The following is a 24,864-nucleotide window of genomic DNA, read 5'->3' as shown; positions in this document are numbered from 1 at the left end:
ATGCACTTCTTGCTCATCCAAACAACTACTACCCACCTCCCCGTTCATTTCATATCAAAATCAATCAACTCCGCGTGTACATACGAGGCCGCAGCAGTGTGAGTGTTTGAATTCATCGTGATGCTGGTTCATCGTCTACCCGCTGCCCGCTAATGTGTTGGTGATGCCCATTTTGTTTGCGTTTTTTGCAATTTTCCGCCCGACCAAATTTATCAAATTTCGATCCCAGGAGGGTCCTCCGATCGCGAATTTATCATCAGGACGCGCAGTGAAAATCATGTTAACGTTTGTGCGATAGATCGATGCAGTGCAGGTGCGCGGAGCAAGTGGAAATTCGACGCAATGAGAAAAGTTTAGTGATGGATGACGTTTTGCATTCGGGGCTGCTGATGAAGAGTCGAGAGATGGCGCCCGGCCGCGGATCCCGCGTTGCATTCGGTCGCAGTCAAAAGTGACTTTTGGTGTCGGTGGAAATGTCCAGTGTCCAATTGGAATCGCCGTGAATGTTAAATCCTGTGTTTTGGATCGGGAATCCAACGCAACAATTCAGACAAAACTCGTCGTTTCGCAAATTAGACGCTACACATGCGCCTGCGCGATGTGAAGAACAGAAAAAAGAATCCTCTCGGGAGTTTAGTGTACTATCGCTTGCCAGAAAGTTGTGTTTTCGAAGGACTAGTCGGAGTGCGGTAGGAATGCAAGAATGAACGCTTCCGACCGCTCAGTCGCCCACGAGAATCCCGGGGCGGATTCGCAGATCCGGCAGTCGCCGTCGCAGCCCCAGCAACAACAGGCTCATCCCCAGCAGCAGCCGCAACACCCCCAACATGCTCGGCACTTGCACCAGCAGCAGCTTGATGAGGTGAGGTTTACAAACAAAAGCGAACCAGAAACAAAACATCGGCCCCCGCGTCCGAGCTTATTCCCAGCCAAACATACAGGTCCGCTGGCTCCCATTGCACTCGCGGCGGTCCTCATTGATTGCGAGAAGAACACGCCCCTCACCCCCTCCTAGGCATCGCAATCATTTTGTATCTTCCTCCCTCCTGCGCCCTGTGCTCTTCTTCCCACCACCCCACACAATTGTAATGTGATTTTAATCAGCATAAAACTGTGAAAAATCGATAAAAATCCATTTCTATTCGCTAATTTACTCAATCTCGAGCATTATCCATTTTGTCTCGGACGCGGGGCGCGTTTGTCGCTCGTCTGTGATTTCGATTTTGTTTGCTGGTTCTGCTTGCGTTGAGTGCATCTTTCGCGCCGTATTTAGAATGGAATTTCTCACCCCGCAGCAAGCCCGTCACCAGCAGCAACAACAACAGCAGCAGCAGCAGCAAAACCAACATCAACCTCAGGGCGGTGGACATCAACAAGAGCAGCAGCGGATTGGGGGTGTGATCCAGCCTGTCAGTGAGGCAGAAATCAAGCATCCTTTGCCCTTGGCCAATGCCCCGCATGTAAGTATTCTGCATCTGCTTTCGCAGTGCCGTCGGGAGTTGATTTGGAAATGACGTCGATGCTGGGTGGCAAGAGGTGCTTTGGGAAGCGCTAGATCCTCGCAGGGATTGTGCAGTAGAAGCCAATGCACTCTAGGTGGACGGCGCTTTCCTAGGGCGCCACGCATCTGGCGAGTGGTTCTTGATTTCTAACCATTTTCTTTGTCTTTGCACCCTGCAGCTTGGAAAGTACTGGGTCGTGACAAATCTTTTCCAGGGTCCGGGCCAGAACGCTACAACCTACAATGTCGCGACCGCACAGCCCACTTCCTCGGCCGGCGGCGTCGTTATTCCCGCCACTCAGCCCACACAATCTCATACCACGATCAAGCCGGACGGAATCAAGCAGGAAGAGGCGAACATGCATCAGCAGCAGCGGCAGCACATCCAGCAGCAAATTGTTACCGTTAGCGCACCTAACACCATCCAAATACCAAACTCGATGATTGTCACGCAACAGGGCTCGCAGCAGTTGACCAACGCAACCCTTATCCAGACAAACCAGCCAGCTGAGCACATCCAGGTGGCGGTGAACCCCGAGAACAGTATTATGATTATGGACACTTCGGCTCCCAACAAAAACGAGAAGATTATGTCAAACCAAAATATGAACACGGGCGAACCGATGCAAGGCATTGAGCGGGTGAAGGAGGAGAAGCCCTTCGTCAACTGCAAGATGCTGCCCCATCAACAGCAAATGCATGCCCAGCAGCTTGCTCCGGACCAAAAAGTGCACATACCGCACCTACTGGACGTGAGGAACGCCGACGGGTCTCTTATAAAGATCCAACCGCAGGACCAGGAGATGGGCAAGCAACTGGGCGTGGAAATGTATAAAGTGAACATTGAAGACTTGAGCCAGTTCCTTTCATATCACGAAGTGTTCGGGAAACTGCATGGGGGCGATGTAATCACGCATCCCATCTCGCATTCGGGCACACACGTCGTAAATACAATCAGCAATGCCCCGGCAGCAGTCAAAACGACAACGGCCCCAAATGTTGTAACGTCTGGTGCGAACATAACCACTTCCACGGGCGAATTACTGATGCCGAAGATGGAGAATATCACACAAATGCCCGGGGTGAATCAAGTTCCCGGAGCCCCCGGGACCCTGACTAATGCCGACGGGACGACAATAACGCCAGCCACTCATACGTGTGATATTTGCGGTAAAATGTTCCAGTTCCGTTACCAATTAATCGTGCACCGGCGCTATCACAGCGAGCGGAAGCCGTTCATGTGCCAGGTATGCGGCCAAGGCTTCACAACGTCCCAGGACCTCACCAGACATGGAAAAATTCACATTGGCGGCCCAATGTTTACATGCAACGTATGCTTCCACGTGTTCGCCAACGACGCGAGCCTGGAGCGGCACATGAAGCGTCATTCGGCAGACAAGCCTTTCGCGTGCACCATGTGCCAGAAAACGTTCGCTCGGAAGGAACACTTGGACAACCACTTTCGCAGCCACACAGGCGAAACGCCGTTCCGATGTCAGTTCTGCGCGAAAACGTTCACCCGCAAGGAGCATATGGTGAATCACGTGCGGAAACATACAGGCGAAACCCCGCATCGGTGCGACATCTGCAAGAAGTCTTTCACGCGGAAAGAGCATTACGTTAACCATTATATGTGGCATACCGGTGAGTTGTATTTGTGGAAAGTATTTTAATAATAATGCAAACAAACATTTAGTAAACCCCAGGTGTCAAGAACCAAATCTTCCACCGGGATAACCAGGTAGTAAAACATTCCCTGTATTTACATTAATTGGAAAAAAAATGCCTTGAAAATCATCCTAACTATCTGATTTTTGTTCTGATTTGTGCGGATAGCTGAGTGGCTACACAAGGTTGTCGTACGGAAGGTCGTAGTTCAAATTCCACTGGTGGCAGTGGGATTTCTGTTGTGATTTGACGTCGGATACCAGTCGACTCAGCTCGAGTCAAATCAGGGTAATAATCTCGGGCGAGCGCAATGCTGGCCACATCGTCTCCTGTAGGATACCGTAATCCTATAGTGTATCGTTACCCTCTTGAATGAAGTGCTCTAACACACTTCAAGGCCCTGATCCAATTGAATTGTTGCGCTCAAAATTATTATTATTATTGTTGCAACAGACAAGGACAAAAACTGCATTTATTTGACAAGAAAATGAATGAGCAGGTCAATTAAAGTATTGTCTGTTGGCTAGTACTCTTCCATCTTACAGCAATTTTCGGATTCCGTCCCGAAAAAAATACTTTCCTTTTCCAAATTTGGAGTAACTTGACATAATTGGCCTGAAAAGTTCATAGGCTAACATAGAAAAACATTCTTTCAATAGAATTTGATTCTATTATTCAATATAAATGCCTTCGAGGGCGATACAACGATTATAGTGTTCATACAATTTTTCGATACCATTTTTATAGTACGATTTGCCGTAAGTCTCAGTTTCGGCGATTGCCTTTTCATTGGCGCTAAATTTCTCTCTAGCGAGCATTCTCTTGAGATCTGAGAAAAGGCAAAATTCGCTAGGGGCCAGTTCTGGAGAATACGAATGGAGACACTCGAAAGTGTTGTTTTCGTCGATAACAGCCCCTTTGAGGCGTCCACGGTCCTCGGTGCTCATTTCGCCTCGTTTAAATTTAGAAAAGCACTTCTCAACAGTTGATTTTCCTGGTGAAAATTCCGAATAATGTTTATCAAGCCCAATGCAATGCTTTATTAACACACGAAATTCCTGTTTATCCATTTTCTTCAAACTAACAAAAGCTGCTTAACTAAAAGCGCTCTACCCCACAAACTAATAGTTCAATCACTGTCAAATTTGTACGCGTGTCTTTTGAAGGTTAGGGCTAGCTAAAAATGATATGCATTTGATACTAGTAGCGCCATCTGTGTGATAGCCTACAAACTTTTCGGCCCAGCTGTTAGGCACTTTAATAGCAGCAAGCTAGTATTTTGTAGAGGGGACATATGGACTGCCGCTTAGTCGATCGAAACCGTCTCAAAAACGGCAACAAGTTATGGTGCGGAATTTCTTGGTAGTCCTCCGAATTAATCCGGGTACCGGTGGGCGCGGGTGTCCCAAACGCTGCCCAAATCATAACAGATCGGTCTACGAAAATGGACATTGTAAAATAGCGCAGTTCATGCCTCAAATCATGCCAATAACCGGTAAATTCGTCTGGATCGTGAAGGCAAACCTTTCTTTATCAGACCAGTCATAAGCGTAAACACGTCGGGAAACCGGAAGCTGGACGCTTCAAATATGAAAGGTTTTGTGTCTTTCTTTTTTAAAGACATTTGAGTGCGCATTTATCCCATTAGTACGTAGCACCTAATATATGCATGTATTGTGTGAGAATATCCACTTTCTCGTGATATTGATATTCAAAGTCTTGAATTTCGAAAGAAGCGACAATTTTGACTTTTTGTAACTTTGTTAGTAATATTGCGATTTCCACCAAATTTGGTAGGATCATGCTCTATGTTATAGCCTACATTGGTACAAAATTGGTGGTGCTAGGATAAACTAAAGGAGGGTTTTGCAGGCAATTACCAAAAATTATGGTAATATTTATATTATTAACTTTATTTGAACAGATGTCGGTATGTAGAGTATTCCTGAACCTAGGTACCATATAGTGCGAGCCTATTAATTTTTTTCAGATTTTTCGGTTAAGTAGTTTCTGAAAAGGGGTCCGTTTCGAACCCCCACCTTTCTAACAAATGTCAAAACTAAGACCGGCTTCGGAAGGTGCTAACCTAAACCTTTTATTTGATACCCCACATGACTATATTTGACGGAAAACACGTAGGGCGCGAATTTGCTACGGAGTCTGCGGCTCTCTTTTGTTGAATTTGACACGAAGTTAAAAATTTTCCACTCTTCACAATAAATTTGGACTTGCGGGTCACCAGAAAATGTTCGCTTAATGTAAGCCTTGAGTCAGTCAAAAATTTCGCGTTAATCCAATGGCTTCAGCCCAAATGGTGAGCATTTTCACAGTTGGACAAGCCCCTTTCATGAAGCGCAGAAATGGCATTTCTCATTTTTTTGTGTTTCTATCATTTATGGAAAATTTGAAACAAATGAATACTGTAGGTGATACAACTAACTGATTTAAACAGAAATCGAGATAAATGCGTTATCTATGCAAGCACTTGCATCAAAAATTTCAAGGTAATTGAAAGTTACAGTGATGGTGCAGTGGATCTATCATTTATGAACGCAATGTGCTGTCTCGACAGATCTTCCGAGCGGGATTATGTTTACCCATAAGGATCCCGGAGAGTTGGGGCTTAAGAATACAGTCTTCCCTGCTTGTCATAAGAAGTGACTAAAAAGTATAACAAATTGTGGGCTAGCAATCTGCAAATTTTTAAACTTTATTGCTATCAAAGCGTTAACAACGCTTTGCATATTTGACTATCGAAAACGGACTATACCATAAGGTCAGTTGGGTTTCAATTGACCGATATCGTACGGGCAATCATATTGACCACTTCGCAATCAGCAGTAGATTTAGGAAACGTCTCCTTGATATGCGGCATTTCTACTCATATAATCCAAATATCCCTCAACCGTAGGGAGAGTTATCTTGCTAATCGGACGACAGATATACTGAGTAAGCCGCCTGAGAATATCAGTGATTGTTGTGTCGCCATCAAAAATGCACTTTTCTCGGGTGCTGCGTAGGCCGCCGGCCACATCCCGAAGGGACATCATAAGAACCGCCTGACTGCGGAATCATGGAAGTAGATCGATGAACGGAAGGGGTTGATGGCTCTATTGACCGCTGCGGGTGACGCTGTGCAAAAGGGCATTTGCTATTGCGCTGATACAACGCACCACGAAAAGGCTTGCTTATGGTCGCAAATCTTTCGACGGTGCTGCGAAGGATGTCAACGGTCCACTTCTCATCCACGATGATGAACAACTGAAGAGGTGAAAAGAACACCTCACCATGGTTCTTAACCGTATTACATCCGGTAAAGTTCCTCCTCTTGTGGATGAAATGGCTAGTCACCCTAGCATGCGGATACACACTGTTCCTTCAAGCAGAAATAATAGCTAAAATAATCGTGTAACCCATCAAAAAACATCTTGAAAGTTTGATCGATAGAGAGCAGTCTGGTTTCCGCTCCGGATCCTCCTGCATTGAACATATCAACACCCTGCGAATAATTTTGGAACAGTGCGCGAAGTTTAGATCTTCGCTTCGTCTGCTCTTCATCGATTTCAAGGAAGCTTTTGATAATGTGAACAGCATGTGAATCTGCGATGCTCTAAGCAGGAGGGGCATTTCGAGGTAAATTTTCAGACTATTTTTAAGTCCAAAGCAGAGACCGTCATGGCTGCATCCTGTCACCGTTATTATTTCAACGGACGATGACATTTTTCCTCAAACATTTTCTCATCGGGTCAAAGTCCTTGGTCAATTGGATCATGATTTGGAAAGCATAACTAAAGTTGAACTGAAGATAAACACCAACAAAGCCAAGGTTTTCAGTCTAACGGGTCATCGTACTCTGCATTGTTAGGGAGATCGTCGAAGTCATCGATCAGTTTGTTTATCTAGGAAGTGTGATTTCTGTCTACAATGACATCGAATTAGATGGAAGTAGCACCCAGAAAGTGAATCCCAAAAGCTCCAAGCCTCCATCAACACCTGTCTGCGTTGTATCATCGGAATACTCTGGTCTGATACTATCCGAAACGAAGAACTTGGTCGGTGCACAGGCCTGGCACTCCTACGCGACATCCGGACACGGTTATTGGCTGCCAACAGAGCCTATTTCAGCTTACAAAAATTATTTCCCTCGAAACGTCTCATCATAGGGTCAAAGGTCTCAGGCAGCCTAATCCAACAGAAATTTTGACGACTGACTATTAACCTACCAATGATGAATTGCAAAATTAAATTACTTTATATATAAGCACTACTTGGAAGAAGTGACGCTCCACAACTGACAATCTTTGCTATCAAGACACGTCCAAAGTGAGGATATTCGCCACTGATAAGACGTTGCACCCATCGTCGAGAAGTAGCGAAAGAGGGATCGAAATTGGTGACTATCGAAAAGTGGCGAATCTAAGCGCGCTGACCATGTTACCAAACGGGACAAAGGCTGAAGAAAAAAGAGGTTCCTAGAGGAGTCCCCGAAGAGCACTCGTAGTCTTATTTGCACTGACAAATGCACTGCCGCTTGATCCCCTGAATCCAAGGTGATCTGTTGAGTTTTTGAATCACAGTGTTTTTCCAAATAAACTCTAATGAATAATTTACTAAAGAAAAATGTTTGAACTTATATGACTCCTTAAAAAAAACTTTGGAGAAAACATATTCGGAAGGTTATCTGCCGAATATATAGAAAGGCCAGAACTTCAATACAAATGGCCAATTTAACGGCAGGTGCTCTCAAAAAAGAAGAGAAAAGTACTAGTGGTTGACCCTACTGTAAAAATTCAAAATTTAGATACTTTTTCGGGAATTAATTAAATAAAAAGCGCTGGATCAATTGTTTCCAAGCTTTACAGAAATATTAACTACAAAATGAAGTATGTGTAAAAATATTTTCATAAATAAATATTTAAAATTATTCTATGCACCATTCTGCTGAAACCGTGAAAAAAGTTTAGCTCCACTACTGTAGTGCTCTTCAGAAGAGCCTGCTACTTCGCTAAAGCTTTCCTCCTTTTGTGCGAGCTATTTTTAAACCCTCGTTACTTCGCCTATTTGCTTGTTGCTGTGCTCATCTTTTTTCTGAATACATATACAGAAGAATCCCCCATAATTCGTATCATCAAAGGATTGACGATTTTTACAAAATATCGGGAACAACAATTATCGAGAGTGCAAAATAAAGAAAATTAACTCTGGGGACCATTTTTACGAATTAGACGGATTCCACTGTATTGGCAAAAGGAACAATAATCACTCCCATTATTAGTAAAATTCTCAAAATACCTTTAAAAAGGTCGTTAAAAATTGGAACAAGCAAGAGAATTAGTCAGTTGAATCGCCTGTTCTCCCATATGGAGGAGTTGTGGAGTAAAGGAAGTGAGAGCAAACCATTATAACCTTCATATTCTCAGTTCTGCTTCCCTTAATTAATTAATCAACACGCGTATTTGTGTACACTACAACGACAAAAACTCGGCCTCTTTTGTTGATATAATATTATGATAACATTTACGAGAGCTCTATATCATATAAGCAATTCTCCCCCCATCAAGCGCCTTTTTCGGGCGCGAGACGTTGTGTTCTCTGAACCTCCACTATTTCAAAACTTTTTGGAGTTCGGTGTCGAAATTTCCATGAGTTATTCTATATGGTATAAGCTATTATAAAAATGAGAGAAAAGAAATTTATAATAAGAGCCCCTTAATATAGAAAACTAGACAACTGAAAAACTTGCCTTTCCTTCCTTAAAGAATAGTAATCAGTTCTTCCCACTTTAGCCACCTTGACGCCATGAGGTTGACTTGACTGATCACGAGCATCATTTTCCTGCAAGGAATCTAAGCTTGTTTAAAGTCTAGTGTCACGCCACTAGTCCGACGCAACATCTTCGTCTCCATTACCGCAAGGCGCCGTTCGTTGTCTTTTATAGCCGACCAAAACTCAGAATCATAGGGAACGACAGGGTGAACGATATTTCGATAAATTTTAGATTTGAGACGTTCGTTGATATGTCGATCACAAAGAATACCAGTTATTGGAGCGCCACTTCATGCAGGTTGCGTAAATGCGTAAAGCAATTTGATAACGAGAGCAATGCTGACCACATTGCCTCCTAGTGTACCGTTACGGTCTTGAATGAAGTGCTCTAACACACTTCAAGGCCCTGATCTAACATGGATTGTTGCGCCAACGATTATTATAATTTGATAACGCGGTTCTCCATTGGCTGATAGCATTGGCCCGAGATATTTAAATCGCCCAGTTCTGGGCAGGTCATTGCTGCTGACAGTGATTGTGCCTGTTTCATGCGGATCGGTCGTCAGAAAGTAAGTTTTAGTCAGATTCAATCTGAGATCGTGTTGCATGAGGCTATCATTCCAGTTTTGCACAAGTTGCTCGAGATAATTTTTGCTATTAGACGCTAAAAAACATCATCATAAAGCAGTCTATAGGGCACTAGACGTTGGATGTCCCGCTTGACGTTGTCCATAACAAGAATAAAGAGTGGTGGTGAGCGCGTGCTTTTTTGATGAACATCAACAAAGACACGAAGTGGTTTTGATGCTCGCCCCACACGTCGAACTTTACTTTTCGGATGGTAGTAGAGCAATTGAACCCAATTCTTCTGACACTAAGTGTTGTCGTAGAGCATACCAGGTGGGTTCGTGTGGGTCACGGTCAAACACTTTCTCTATAGATCCAGAAATGCAGATGTAAAGCGGGCGACGTTTCTCACGATGTTTTTCCATAGTAATGTGCGCAATGTGTATTGCGGCAGGGGTGCCACAGTTCTTGACAAATTAGGTTTGATTCACCGTTATTTCAACGATTTTGCGTATACGGTTGTCAAGAATGCATTCAAAAATCTTCACGGTATGGGAAAATAACTGGATCGGACAGTAATTTGAACTATAATACTTCCTTGCCAGTCAGATGGTGTAGTTTATTTTTCATTTATCATATAAGGCTATTTCACTTAGTATTTGTAAATTTAATTTTCTCTTTTGTTTAAGGCGAGACGCCCCATCAATGTGAAGTTTGTGGTAAGAAGTACACACGCAAGGAGCATTTGGCGAATCATATGCGATCCCATACTAACGACACGCCATTCCGATGTGAGATTTGCGGTAAGAGCTTTAGCCGGAAAGAACACTTCACAAATCACATACTGTGGCACACAGGTAAGCATTAATCGAAGTACCGCATGGTCACTTTATCAACCCTTGCGATTCTTTTTTCCACAGGCGAAACTCCCCATCGCTGTGATTTTTGCGCAAAGACATTCACTCGGAAAGAGCATTTGCTAAATCATGTTCGACAGCACACTGGCGAATCACCTCATCGTTGTACGTACTGCTTGAAAACATTTACAAGAAAGGTAATGTCAAGGATGTGTGGACATGGGATTTTTGGTATAATAAATCACAACACGAGAATTTAAATAAACGGACACGCTTTATTCGAACTTATCGCTCTCGTTCCTCTCACTCGACTGACTTCACGGCAGGGTTGTACTTTCGGTGTCAGGGCTTGACAGCTCGGCCTCTCCTGACATTGAAATCGACCCGATTTCAGGTTCATCGTTTTCATCGGACTCCTCGTAGCAGTCAATCTCCGGACTCAAGTAACACCACGGCTTGAGCTTGTCACTCGTGTAGACAGAACTATAGCGTCGTCGACCTCGAATATCGGCAAGGTCCTCTATTACGTACCGGTCGTGTCGTAAAACCTTCGAAATTATATAGGGACCTTTATATTTTGGCTCCAACTTGTGCGATTCGCCTGTTGCGGTCGGAACGTTTTCCACAACCACAAGATCTCCTTCTTCGTACGTCGTAGGTGATTTGTGTTTCGCGTCGAATCTTAGCTTCCAACGTGTTTTTTCATTCATGATTCGTTCTGCAGCCTTCTGACGAATTTCGATTGATGTTAAGGTCGTCTCGGTATCGGTATCGTTTTCGTTGTTTAAGGCCTGGATCATTCGATTAGCAATTACATCTCGCAGCAATTTGAGCTCATTGCTTTCGTCTTCGATATCGAATTCGTCGGTGCCAGCGCCTTCAATAAGTCGTGTTACTAACTCGGCTTTTGTTCCTTTTGTCGATAAATCTCTCTCCCGTAGCAGTTCTCTCAATGTTCCTACTTTCAGAGATTCCGCTTTTATCAAAGGCATTCTGTTTAGAATAATGAACGGCACAATAAAAAAAAGGGTTTTTAAAACACAAGCGAACAAGGCGGCACTTCGTTTGTTTCCGTGAGTACGACGAAGAGACACACGGCGGTTTCGCGATGGTTGTTTCGAAAGCTAAACGAATATACAACGGCTTAGCAATATCTGTCGTTTGCTAAGCAGCGGCGTCGGCGTACGGTGGATTGTGACGATATTCGAATCGCCAAGTTTGTTTCGGTGAATAGAACGACAAACGGCAAAGATAGTCGGTGGCTGAGCGAATGTTATCGATGACTAAACAATGGCGGCGGCGGCGGTTGATCACGTCGAAAACGAAAATGTTACTTTTTTTTTTTACTTTTCAATTTTACGATTACGATATTACGGCGATTGTGTATTTAACCAAAAGATCCCACTTCTGATCTGTCAAGGATGTGTGGACATGGGATTTTTGGTATAATAAATCACAACACGAGAATTTAAATAAACGGACACGCTTTATTCGAACTTATCGCTCTCGTTCCTCTCACTCGACTGACTTCACGGCAGGGTTGTACTTTCGGTGTCAGGGCTTGACAGTAATTACACTGTTCTGGTCCAAGTTGGGTCTCGATATTCAAACGATTTTAATTGTTTCTTGCGCAGGAACATCTTGTCAATCATGTGCGGCAGCATACCGGTGAAACACCATTCAAGTGTACATTCTGCACAAAAGCGTTCACCCGCAAGGATCATATGGTAAATCATATCCGCCAGCATACAGGCGAATCGCCACACAAGTGCACGTACTGCACGAAGACATTCACTAGGAAAGAGCATCTCGTAAATCACGTGAGGCAGCACACCGGCGAATCGCCGCATCGATGCTCGTACTGTAACAAAACATTTACTCGAAAAGAACACTTAACGAATCACATTCGTTTGCATACGGGCGATTCACCACATAAATGTGAATGTTGCCAAAAGACATTTACACGAAAAGAACATTTGAATAATCACATGAAGCAGCATTCAAGCGATAATGCGCATTGCTGCAATGTCTGCAATAAGCCATTTACACGAAAGGTAATTGATAGGAGTGAGGATGTCGGAGAGTGGCAGTTTCAAATAATGTTTATTCCTTTTTTCTAACAGGAGCATTTGATAAACCATATGTCTCGGTGCCATACCGGGGATCGGCCGTTCGCCTGTGAAACGTGCGGAAAGTCCTTCCCGCTCAAAGGAAATCTTATCTTCCATCAGCGCAGTCACACAAAAGGCCAAGATGTTGAACGACCATTCCGTTGCGAAAAGTGCCCGAAAGATTTTATATGCAAAGGTAAGTTGAGGAGAAATGAAATGCAGAAAAAAGATAGTTTGAACTGTTTTCTTGTATTTTTTCGAAACAGGACACTTGGTATCGCATATGCGCGCCCATTCTGGCGAAAAGCCTCATGTTTGTTCCCTGTGTAGCAAGGCGTTCGTTGAAAAAGGGAACCTGAAGCGACACATGAAAATGAATCATCCGAATGTGATTATACCGCCACTCGGACTCGTAACAAACATTAAAACGGAAGCAAATCCGCCTACCGTCACCACTGTCGTTTCTCAGTACAACACAATAAAAACGGAAACAAATCCCACCACGATGGCGACAGCTCCCCAATACATGAATGAACGAATTCAGCTACTGACGAAAGCCAACTTACTCCCGATTAACCCTCTGATTCCTCACCAAGCGCCTACAATGCATACAATACAACAAATAACAGCTACTTCCGCCAACTCAACAATAAGTAATACGAGTTCATTGTCTGGAACAACCGGTCTCGTGCCGATCGTTACTTCGACGATTACATCACATGCGAACCAACAGCAGCAGCAGCAGCAACAACAACATGTTTCCGCGCAAATGCAGCAGCAGCAATCGCAACAACAGCAACACCAACAACCCCCTCCGCCTCAACAGCAGCCGCAGCAGCAGCAGCAAAATAATCAACAAGGCGGGGATCCTACGCAAACGGTGCCCATTGCAATCATACAGGCTGGCGACCCTGCAACAATCACAAGGGCTTCGATACAACTGCAGCATTTGCCGCCCGGCGTGGAGCACCACTCGGTGGTCTATTAAACAAACAAAAGTGCCGCCCCTATCCCAAAGGGGCAGTGACGGTCAGTTTCGTTGTTATAAACACACAACACTTCATCTAATGAAAACATGATTTTTATACATAACATGTAGCGCACGTTTAGTTGAACATTTGTTTTTTAACGATAATTACTCTACTATCCACAGACGGTGCGGTGTTTTAAAACCAGTATTTTTAATATTATAGTCATTTAGCGTCTCATTTTCAATATTTTACAATATATCGTAACCGATAGTTTTTGTTAACATTTTTATTGACTACATGGAGGAGAACTTAGACGTAGGTTAACACTTTTGTAGATGAAATGATTTATTACAATGCGCGAAGAATGCAAAACGTGGTTCGACCAAGACTTCCCAGAGTGTGTAGGTGAGGTTTTGCTACCTTTGATGTGATGTGTGGACGGAGATTGCTTTGGAAGAGGTTCAACCATGACCTTCGGGCGGGTTGAACCAATCTCGATTAGAATAAGGGCAAAGATCTTGCTGTAGACTGTGGTAGTTCGTTTCTGAAGCTTCACATTGTACTCTTCTATTAGGAAATATATTGAAAATATATTTTCGTTGAGGGCGAACCGAAGATGGATTGAGTTAGATCGCACTGGATGAAATGAAAGCAAATACTAAATTTAAGTTAAGAAATATGAATGCTTTATCAAAGAGAACTATATTCTTATTTTATTCCTATTTTGTTTATTGTTTATTATTTTTCGAATAACGCATGGTATATTTACATATAGAACTTATTTAGACGAACCAACAAGGAGAAAGCAAAGCAAATTGAATATATTCCCGCGTATATTTAACATGAATAGTTTCCAAAAATGGCGGCACCGGGTCGCCCCACTACAATTTATGTATACCTAATATCTTAAAATATTAATAATGATGTATATTCTAAATGTTTATTAAAAGGTAATTTAGAGAAAAATAAAGTGTAGCAGACGTGAAAGTGGTAATATCATAGAACTGTGTAACCCTCGAGCAAGAAAAATCATTTTTTAAAATGTATTAATATACGAAGAACTTTACTATTGTTTGTTTTATCATGTGTGTGTCTGGACTTGTAAAGTTCCGTTTTACCGTGTGTCGAATTGATATTTTTGGGTACATTTAAATGTATATAAACCACATATATTATAGTGACTAACTACTATTGTACTAATGATCAATAATCAACTTTTAGATATCATTTCAATATTCATGGACATTTTTTATTCCCCCAAGGATCCAACGGGTTTTATGTGACGAGTTCGCTTTGGGTTAGATTCTTAGGTTTTATAGAAGATTTTACGATTTGTGATGTTCAAGGAAATACCTGCAATTTTGGCGGTGACGAAAAACGTCGCCTTTGTCTTTAGCATGAAACGTGAGATTAGATTAACTATTCTATGTTCTAGAATGAAGAAAACAGAATCCCTATTGAAGCAGAGTCGGGAGGGCAGAGTAGTTGCAATACAGGGAACAATTTCGAAAATTGGAAGATTTCGTGTGATTTTGGATATTTGCTTTTGTTTCTTGTAAATACATTAACGTTTATTTTGAAAAGTAATTCGAGTTGATGTGCGTGAAGTCATAGTGAAAGAGGAAATATGCAGACTTTTACAATAAAAACCAAATCAAGAAACTGGTTGAAGTCACGAATGTATACCTTGTTGCAGTCCCAAAACTGCGACCAAAACACCATCGCATGCAGTGCTGGGTGGACTTTGATGGAGTTTGCCCTTTCCTGCAAGCCAATTCAGCTTTTATTCCAATTCAACTATTGTTTTTCCTATCAAATACTATTTCGTTCGTTGACTAGTAACAAAATCAGGGCCAAAGGTGAAGCTGCAGTACTAAAAGTAATTTGTACCGGTGAGAAAACAGTTTTATAATTACATTTTTCAATTCCTTGCAAATAGAGACAAAACACAAATGAATAGCTTAGAGATTATCACTTGTAATGAATAGGAAAGCATGGCAATGAGCGAATAATGATCTGTGGATGTATCTGACGCAAAAGTTATTCGTAGAAGAATTAAAGTTGTAACGTAGAGACACACGTATAACGTCTGTATCAAGCTAAATATTGAATGATTCAAACAAATTGCTACTATTGGCAGTATATCAACTAACATAAATACGAATAGAATACAACCAGTCGATGATTGTATAGTTATTTAAGAGCCCTACTGTAGTAGCTGTAGAAATAAGATTATAGGATAATTATAAATGAAAAACTACTAGATTGAATACCGTTTAATTTGAATCTTGGATCTCCTTAGAAAATCCTAAAAACTCACATCGGTAACAAGTGCATTTTCGCACCTACATGCATTAGAAATGCCTTCCGAAATTGAGAATCGTGCAGAACCTATCAAGAATCAGATTGTCTTAGCAGTTTCTCTGACACACATAGCCCAACTTCTGTTGTCGCCCTCCAGGAGTATTATTATCTGTCTAAATACTCCTGTGGCGCTGAGAGTCCTTCAATTTTCAGAAATCGGAATAAGACGCTGAATTGCAGATATACAACTGAACTAAATTATTAAGATGGTTATCTATTCATGAAATTGAAAAAATGACACCGATTGATTTACTTTTATAGAGAATCGATTTTTGCAAATGATGATCGTCGTTAGATTAAACTTTCGTCCAACTTCAAGGTCAATAAGGCGCTCTTCGAGAGAGAATTTCGTTCATCTATTAGATGTAGAAGTTAATTGCCGCATTTTTAAGGTTTTGTGACATCAATTTACGTGGAGTTTAAAGTGAGGCTACATGCAAAGTGGGGTGTGGGGTATTAAATGGAAGATCTCTGATATTAGTTTTCACGTGGATTTTAAAGTGCGCGTGTGCATACTTAAACTGAGACAGGACTCGTTTTCGGAAACGTCCCAACCCAAATAAATTTGCTAAAAAAAGAGAGAGAGGGTATTGAATTTGCATAGAGAACAGTATTGCCCATACGCATGCCAAGTTTTATGCATGTCTGGCTATTATTGGCAGTTTAGCAGTTCAAATTTATCAATTTCGAGCAAATTTACTGCAACCTAAGCCATGTAAACAAGATGTTGGCGTCGTAACAGTTGAGCTGAAAAGTCCGTAGGCTAACAGAAAAAAAAAATGTATAAAGGTTGAGTTGATTATTCAATATAGTTGCCTTTCCAGAGCGATAGGGTTATAGCGGTCATACAATTTTTCGATACCATTTTTATAACACGCTTTGTCTTTAGCCTCAGCGGTTATCTCAATTTCGACGCCTAATTTCTTTCCAACAAGCATTCTCTTGGGGTCTGAGAACAGGAAAAGGTCGCTGGGGCCAGAACTGGCGAATACGGTGGATGCGGGAGCAATTCGAAGCCCAATTCATGCAATTTTGACATCGTTTTGTGCGTTGTCTGGACGAAACACTATGTTCTTTTCCTTCAAATGGGGCCGTTTTCGCGGTTTCACCCTTCAAATGTTCCGTTCCAATGACGCTATATAATAGTCGCTGTTGATAGTTTTTCCCTTCTCAAGATAGTCGATGAATATTATATCACCCGCCCTATGAGTTGGGGCTTAAGAAAAACGCAAACTCAATGTTTGTAATAAGAGGCTACTAAAAGGGATAGAAATTTGTGGGCTGACAACCTGCAAATTTTGAAACTTTATTGCTGCCGAAAAGTTAACAACGCCTCGGAAAGGGACTGACTTCACGGGAACGATATTTTGCTACCGAAAACGAATTGTGATTGATTTTGGAATGTGCACACGCTCCTTGATAACGATAGCGACGGTCCTCAGAGTGCTCGCTTCCTCCAACTTGAGCAAAAATTCCAGTGATATGATACTGGAGATTCTGGGCCTAAGTGTAGAAAGACGGTGGGACTCTGGAGAGTATTTCTCTCGCTCTTGCGGCAATGTGCTTTTCTACTCTGGAAAGCTAAGTGGTAGCAAACGCGAATCTGATGTCGGGTAGCTTCTGCGCCCTAAGGTGCGCTCTCTTGACCTGGAAGGTGGTTTCTGACAGACTTCTAACTGCAAGATTAAGACACTGTTCGAGCACAAAGCCCACCATAAGCTCAGTTGGGTTTCAACTGTCTGATCGGCCACCTCGCGATCAGCAGTAGATTTAGGAGTTGTCTTCTCGATGTGAGAGGTGCTGATATCGGCCTCGAAAGAGAGCACGGTCCGATGGTCAGTTACGTTCGCTTGAGTGTTGCGTCCACTACTTCTCGCAGGGTTGAGAAGCTGCGCCCCCTAAGTTGAATATCGACCGCTTTTACGACCCAGCTGCCGCTTGACGGTGGGAGAACTATCTTGCTGATCGAGCGGCAGCTCAACTGAGTACTGCGCCTGAAAATCGATCGATGGGCATTGGGTCGCCATCAAAAATGTTTTTTTTTTTTTCCCGCATGCTACTCAAGTCGTTGTCCACGTGCCGAAGGGGCGTCATAAGATCTGGCTGACTGCGGAGTCGCGGAAGCTGATCGGTGAACGGAAGGGATTGAAGGCTCTACTGGCCGCTACGAGTGGTGGCGGGCGTGACCCGATCGAACTCCTTTATCCAGCGAAATTTCGAGAAGTTTAGCGTAGTATACACCGTGACAAGAAAGAATTTGCTATTGAGCTTGCCAGGGAAGTGGAAGATGCTGCAGTGTGCGGTTGCAAATCTCTCGATGGTCCTGTGAAGAACGTCAACGGTCGACTTATCCACGATGATGAACAACTGAAGAGGTGGAAAAAACACTTCACCGTGGTTGCTAAACGGATTACATCCGGTGAGGTTCTTCCACTTGTAGGTGAAATGGCTAGTCACCCTAGCATACGGATACGAACAGTTCCTCCAAGCAGAAGAGAAATCATTTCGGCCATCAATGCACTCAAAAGGAGTAAAGCCGCTGGACTCATCACAGGGTTATTTATCGCTGCCCCTGCAGTTACTGCTGATCTGCTGCTTCCACTCGTACGGAAATCTTGCGAATCCGAGATCTTTCATAGAGAGTGGAGGAAGGGGCCCCGTTTTGAGTATGACAATTGGAGGGGTATCTGCGTGCCTTCTGCTGTTGCCAAGATAATAGATAAAATAATCCTGGAACCCGTCGAAAAACATCTTGAAAACTTGATTGACAGAGAGTAGGCTGGTTTCCGCTCCGGATCCTCCTACTTTGACCACATCAACAACCTACTGATAATTTTGAAACAGTGTGCGGAATTGCGATCTTCGCTGCACCTGCTCTTCATTGATTTCGAGAAAGCTTTCGATAGCGTGAACAGGGAGTGTATGTGAAGTGTGCTACGCAGAAAGGGCATTCCAGAGAAACGAATAACCATTTTCAGAGCGGAATGTGATGACGCAAAATATCACGTGCTGCATCGAGGTAAAATTTCGGATTATTTGTAGATCCAAAGCGGAGTCCGCCAAAACCGATATTATTTCTTCTTATTATCGGCAACGTTCTTCATGCTGCCTTGTCCGGAGGAATTTAATGGACGATGACATCTTTCCTCAAACACCCCGACCATCTATATATAGTCTATCTGTATGCTCTCTTGCCGGGTCAAATGGCTCCGGATTTGGAGAGGCAAGTAGAATTGGACTGAAGATAAACACTAACAAAACCAAGGCACTCAGTCTGACGGGTCATCGCACTTTCCCTATCTGCATCGAAGGCGACGATCAATTCGTATATCTAGGAAGCGTAGTTTCTGCCGACCGTGGCACCAAACTAGATGTTGCCCGACGCATTAAGAGCGCTAGATCCGCTTTCGCTGCCCTGTCTAAAATCTGAATTTTAAGAATACTTTCATTAAAAATAATTTCCATCTTTAAGAACAACGCTTTCCCAGAGACTAGGCAACTCATGGATTCTATCGTAAATCAATTTTCTGGGTGGGAGGCAATATGTTCGTTTAGATATTTTTCGAAGGCTGGACAATATCGGAAGAGTTGCTCCGCCAGACCATGAGCCATTGACCGGAAGAGGTAAGAATCCGACGGAGCAATATCTGGAAAGTAGGGCAGGTGGGATAGGACCTTCCATTTGAACTCTTCTAGCGTCTTTTTCTGTCATGTTGGATCATCTGTTCCGGTCTCCCTTTACTCCGAGTTGATGGCTGCACTGGTTGCTGTTGGTAGCGGTTGGCAGTGACTGTTTTCCCGGGCTGGAGAAGCTCGCAGCATATTGCGTCACACCAAACGTAGAGTAAAACCTTCTTCCAGTGGATATTCGGCTTTGCGGTAATGTTAAATGATGCCGCAAGCTGTGCTTGAGTTTGAGCCGAATCTTCATCCAAAAAAAGTCTTCTTCATTTTCTAACTTTTATGATGATCAGACGTCGTCCTTGATATCAAAATCGTCCTATTTGTTGCACTAGAACCATTCTCGACAAGTTCTTATTAAAAGATCATTATCGCCTTAAGTTTCTTCGAGTATGTGATGCGCCTCGGCGGCTTTTTTTTTTTTGAAATGGAAAAGGAAAAGCAAAACTCCTCGCAAGCTTTCCAACACAAAATTTGACATGACAGCTCTAAATAAAATTTTCAATAAGCGGTGGGGAAAGTTATATATGAACAGAAATCTGATAATACAGAACAAATAACAGAATAAAATTTATTAAATAAATAGTTCTTTTATTTCGGTAAAATAAAGGGACGAAAACACGCGGAAATTAGTTTCTAAATCTAATACTGTGAATCTCCATAATTCGTACATCGATTATTCGTATTTCCGGCTAATTTGTACAAATTTGCCGCTCCTCAGAGTTAATTTTCTTTATTTTGCACTCCCAATATTTCGTACCAAATCGTCAGTCCCTTGACAATAATAATAATAGTAATTCCTTCCAATTCTCTGTCAACCGCCTGCTACAAGAGAGCGGCTTATATAATCAATTATCATGATTCGTCATTCGCTGCGTGTATCCAGCCAAATTATGTCTTCATTTTTAAGGATTTGTGAACAGTTATGTCCCGACTTTACGTGAGTACCCGTAATTTAGCCCTAAACATCGGGACTCTGTTTGTGACCACAATCAGAGCCCCGATGAAACAATCAACAATGGTACCAGCCTATACTGGGTGCACGGCTCAGCATTTTTACTGGTGGGTGCAAGACCTACCTAATTTCCAACGAACTAAGGAGTACGGCACCCGAGTTGAAGCACAACTCCACGTTTGAGGCCCAAAGATCTCTTTGTTCTCTTGGATGTAATCCCAACCCCCGTAATACTCCCACAAAGCGGTCAACCGCTAGTATCCGACCTGAAAGTATATGAACCCGGAATTCTCCTGTGATATGTAAATCCGGAGGTCTATTCCAGTCCCTATGACACCAGACTACCTCTGGTGAGGTTTCGCGGCTGAAGCCACTTCGAATGGGCCTCGACTTGATATCTATATAAACCTTGTAGCTGCACGCGATCAGCAACTCAAAGTGGGTACAGCGTTTCCCGATGGCACCTCTTAGAGGTCCTCCTCGGCCACTTGGTTTTGATTCGATCGAGAAAGTTGGTACCCCCCTTCAGCAAAACCTTATTAAAATTGGTTGCCTGTCACACGCACTTTCCTCCTGTTATATCTATTGACATAAAATTTGGCGGGAAGATTGGAACACACAAGCGATGAATAATATCATTCTACATGTATTGAGGGGAAGTGTCCAAAATACAAAAGGGAAGAGTAAATTTTTTTCCCATCAAATGTAGTCGTGTGGAGTATCAAAAAAATGACTTGATTAGTACTTTCTAACCCATGTGTCAATTTTGGCATCAGTTGCAAAAGGGGCGAATGAATACGAAAATGGTCAATTATTTTACGAGGATATTTTCAGAAACTCTCAATCATAATGGCGCAACAGCCGGTATCTGGCCTAGACCTGATTCAGTAAGGAACTCTAGACATCGCGGTTCTGTACCAAGGTTCACAAAATCCATATTCTTAAAAGCTGTCTGGAGTCCTGGCTTACGTCATGGCCAAGTTTTTTTTTCTACCAGAGACATTCTCTCCCATACGGATTAAGCAACCCAAAGCTTGATTTTATCCACAATCAATTGGTTGTGGTATCGCTTATAAATTTCGTCATTACCTACGCTACTGAATCGTCCATCCTCATGTAGACGGCCAAAAATTCTTCAAATTATATTATTCTTCTGCGGCTAAGAATTCGCAATTTTTCTTTCCCGAGGCATGCATAAGGACTGACCAGGTTATTGTCTTGCACAGTAAAAGCTTTGACCTTATGGGGAGAAGTTTCGAGCGGAACAGTATTTGTAAGCTGTCTTTTAAAATCTACTTACATAAGAAGAAGAGATTTGAACCCTAACCAGATTTTTGTCTGCTAAAGGCATTGGTTCAGACTATAATATTGCACAATGTATTTGAAACCTTGCGAATGATAATGTTGAGGTGTATGGAAGGAACCTGTTTTCTTTTGTACATGTCGAGAGATTTTACACTTATAGCACGCGATGTATTGTTCATGGTTGCCATTACCCCCTAAATGGGACATTGCTCATCAACCACACCTGCGCCCCATCATTGTCAGTTTGTGAAATATACTTCCGCTCGGTATAGATAGATAGAAAATAAAGAGAAGAGACAAAAATGTTGCTCTTGATCGCTGGCATAACTAGTTAAAATGTCATCCCAGCTGAGCTGTAAACGGATGTATAAATTGGAGCATTGAAAATGGAGCAAATCAACTTATGAGTAAATGGAAAAGTCACTCACGTAAATTCATGCTATTTGTACAGTTAAGTCCTTGAGGGTTTAACGTGAGCATCTGTCTGGACGACTTAATCCTACGGTCTTCTTAAGACACGGATTGATTTTGTGACCACAATCAGAGCCCCGCTGAGACAAACAACAACGGTACCAGTCTATATCAAGTGCATTCATACTGGTGAATGGAAGCCCTACCTAAATCTCTACCGAACTAAGGAGTCCGGCACCCGTGTTGAAACGCAACACCAAGGTCCGAAGGTCTCTTCTCGCTTGAGCATAACCACAACCCCCATGAAACTCCCACTAGGGGGCACCGCAAATAACTGAGCTGTACTCACATACAACGGGAGTTCAACCGAAGTATGAGAGTCCATGAGCTAACCCGGTTCCTATGGTACCAGAATACCCCTGGTAAGTTTTCGTGAACAATTTGCCACTTCAGATGAGTCCCCGTGCAGACTCGGGTCTGATCGCCCTGGTTAGGCCTTTGGAGCATTCACCTACTACATCACGGCCGGCAAGCCAAAGTAAGTACAGCGTCTCCCGGTGCCACCACTATGGAGGATCTCCTCGGTCACTTGGTTTTGGTTTGGCGGACAGGGTTGCTGCTGTCGCGGTTAAGAGTGCCCCGTCTTTCTCACCGCCAACTCTGAGCACCATGCTATTTGTGCAAGCAGATGTTTAGGGAACATTGCACGCTCTTGAAAACGGATGTACCTATTGGATTTATGTTGAAACTATCACATCCACTGTGCGCGCTTCCCCTGGTGCATCGCTGTGATCTCTTCCATGGGCATGCCCCGCACCTAATGGGATGGTGAAAAAATATATCTCTTCGATTTTGGATGACAATAAATTCTAAATTTAACCCGATTCCCGATTCATAGACACTCCAAATCAAACATAACTTTCATTCTATTCTGAATTGACGTGACTGTGGAGAAGCCCCTCCCGAGGAGTCCCGGTGCAATCTTTCTGAGATATCTATTAGTGCCGTGTTGTTATATTTTTGGGGCGGCCCATAATAATTTATTGCAAAGGACGTTACTATACGATCGAAAAAAAATCTGAGTTCACATATATACATACATTATTGGACGATCATTCTACGTGGAGTCCCGTTTCAGTTAAATTCATTTATTAAGCAACTCGCTTCCCCGGCGGAGTCCGTACCGCCGCAAAAGTTAGATTTAGTTTTTTCAGACTTTGTATTCGTCATGTGGCATGTGATCCAACGTAGTTTTGGGCAACCGGAACAATTCATGAAGTAGTTGCTGTTTTGATTGTTTGACGTCAATCAAGTTGATCCATATTGGCCGTAAAATAAATTTGGATGAATCAAGTAGTTACACTGATCCAATTCGATAGTGAATTTGCCATTTAACCCAGTCATATGAGTGACGCGACTCATCACAAAACATGTGAGTCGACTCAGACTAAATCTAACCGCTCCAATTGATAAACATCAGCACGGCAAGTCACACATCCAACTTAGCGACATATGCGAGCTGAAGTGTTAGCTATGAATAAACCGACTCAAATGTGTCAGTCAGTTCATTCACGTGGTTGCTGCAAACAAGGTGAATCGCCGTGTCAACGGTATCGAACTGCATGAATTGTATATTCATGTTGATGCCTTCTATAGTGTGCATAATGCTACGAGTGCATTCTGTATTGCATATGCAGTAAATATAAAGAATTGTATGTATGAATGTTCACAGTACGATTTTGTGCTTTGCACATTTATTTATTGAAACAATTGATCCGATAATGCATTTTGAAGTATCTGTATATGCAAATACAGTAGAATCCCGATAAGACTGACGATTTGGTGCGAAATATCGGGAGTACGAAATAAGAAAATAACTCTAGGGACCAGCAAATTTGTACGAATTGGCCGGAAATGCGAATAATCGATGTACTAATTCCCGGGATTCCACCGTATTTTCGTAAAGCCAAACGAACTTTCATTGATGGCAAAATGGAAGATTTTTATTGTGAACGAGGGGCAACATTTTCTCATGGCTAGTAGTGCTACTACAGGTGAAGTAAAAATAGTACTGACTCGTTTGATGCACTCTTTTATATCAACTCAACAAAATGATTGATTCGAAATGAGTTAACTCATCGAAAATAGTCAAATTTCCCCCCACTAGTGCAAACTGAACTCATCTCTTTGAAATTACTTTTCACTGATTAATTTCATTTCGTCCGAGAAAGCCCTCTCACACAATGTGTATAGGAGAATGAATTTTCTTCATTTACATGAATTTCAAAGATCTTTTAAGAGCTAATCAAAGTTGATAAAAATTTGACCAGCCGTTCTTAAATTATAAATGGTGAATTAACCTGGCTTTGTTTTATATACAAGGCACGCCCAGAAAGTAAGTCTACTGGGGCCCTCAGCGTCATAAGGAATGTTTTTTGACAAAATAGGCAAGACTGTTGTGTAGCCTGATTCTTTCCTTCCAAAACAAGACCAATTCGGGGCTAATCTGTTGAAAATTTGACTCAGGATCATCTCTTGCGAATTTCGATCCAATTTCCCGGCGGATGCGTAATTCGCGCCGTCATCCGTTGCCTCGTTGTCAAAGGAAACAGTGCTTTTAACAATTTTTAAGGAAGTTAAAACAACTAATCAACCACGAAACCAAAAAAAAAGACAGTTCCAACAGTGGCGTCATGCTTTTCCACCG

At 42.6% G+C, this 24,864-nt stretch overlaps 1 protein-coding gene across 1 annotated transcript; it reads left to right on the top strand.

Moving 5' to 3' along the window:
* The first annotated feature begins 76 nt into the window (after positions 1-76).
* On the top strand, positions 77-15,704 carry LOC119650786 (zinc finger protein 28-like). Its single transcript, XM_038053901.1, has 8 exons — positions 77-862; positions 1,296-1,460; positions 1,681-3,145; positions 10,192-10,359; positions 10,423-10,556; positions 11,994-12,413; positions 12,483-12,666; positions 12,737-15,704. The coding sequence occupies exons 1-8, from the start codon at positions 704-706 to the stop codon at positions 13,456-13,458; spliced, it is 3,417 nt and encodes a 1,138-aa protein (XP_037909829.1). The 5' UTR covers positions 77-703; the 3' UTR covers positions 13,459-15,704.
* Positions 15,705-24,864: the final 9,160 nt, after the last annotated feature.

The sequence above is a fragment of the Hermetia illucens genome, chromosome 3 (genome assembly GCF_905115235.1).
Source record: "Hermetia illucens chromosome 3, iHerIll2.2.curated.20191125, whole genome shotgun sequence".
In the NCBI taxonomy this organism is placed as follows: domain Eukaryota; kingdom Metazoa; phylum Arthropoda; class Insecta; order Diptera; family Stratiomyidae; genus Hermetia; species Hermetia illucens.
Note: the sequence above shows the minus strand (reverse complement) of the source record. Positions and strands in the feature narration are given on the sequence as shown.

Excerpts from the sequence above, each read along its gene's own strand:
- LOC119650786 (XM_038053901.1), top strand. The coding sequence starts at position 704 with ATGAACGCTTCCGACCGCTCAGTCGCCCACGAGAATCCCGGGGCGGAT. Across the intron at positions 1,461-1,680 it reads CCTTGGCCAATGCCCCGCAT|CTTGGAAAGTACTGGGTCGT; the intron begins GTAAGTATTCTG and ends TGCACCCTGCAG. Across the intron at positions 12,414-12,482 it reads ATAAGCCATTTACACGAAAG|GAGCATTTGATAAACCATAT; the intron begins GTAATTGATAGG and ends TTTTTCTAACAG.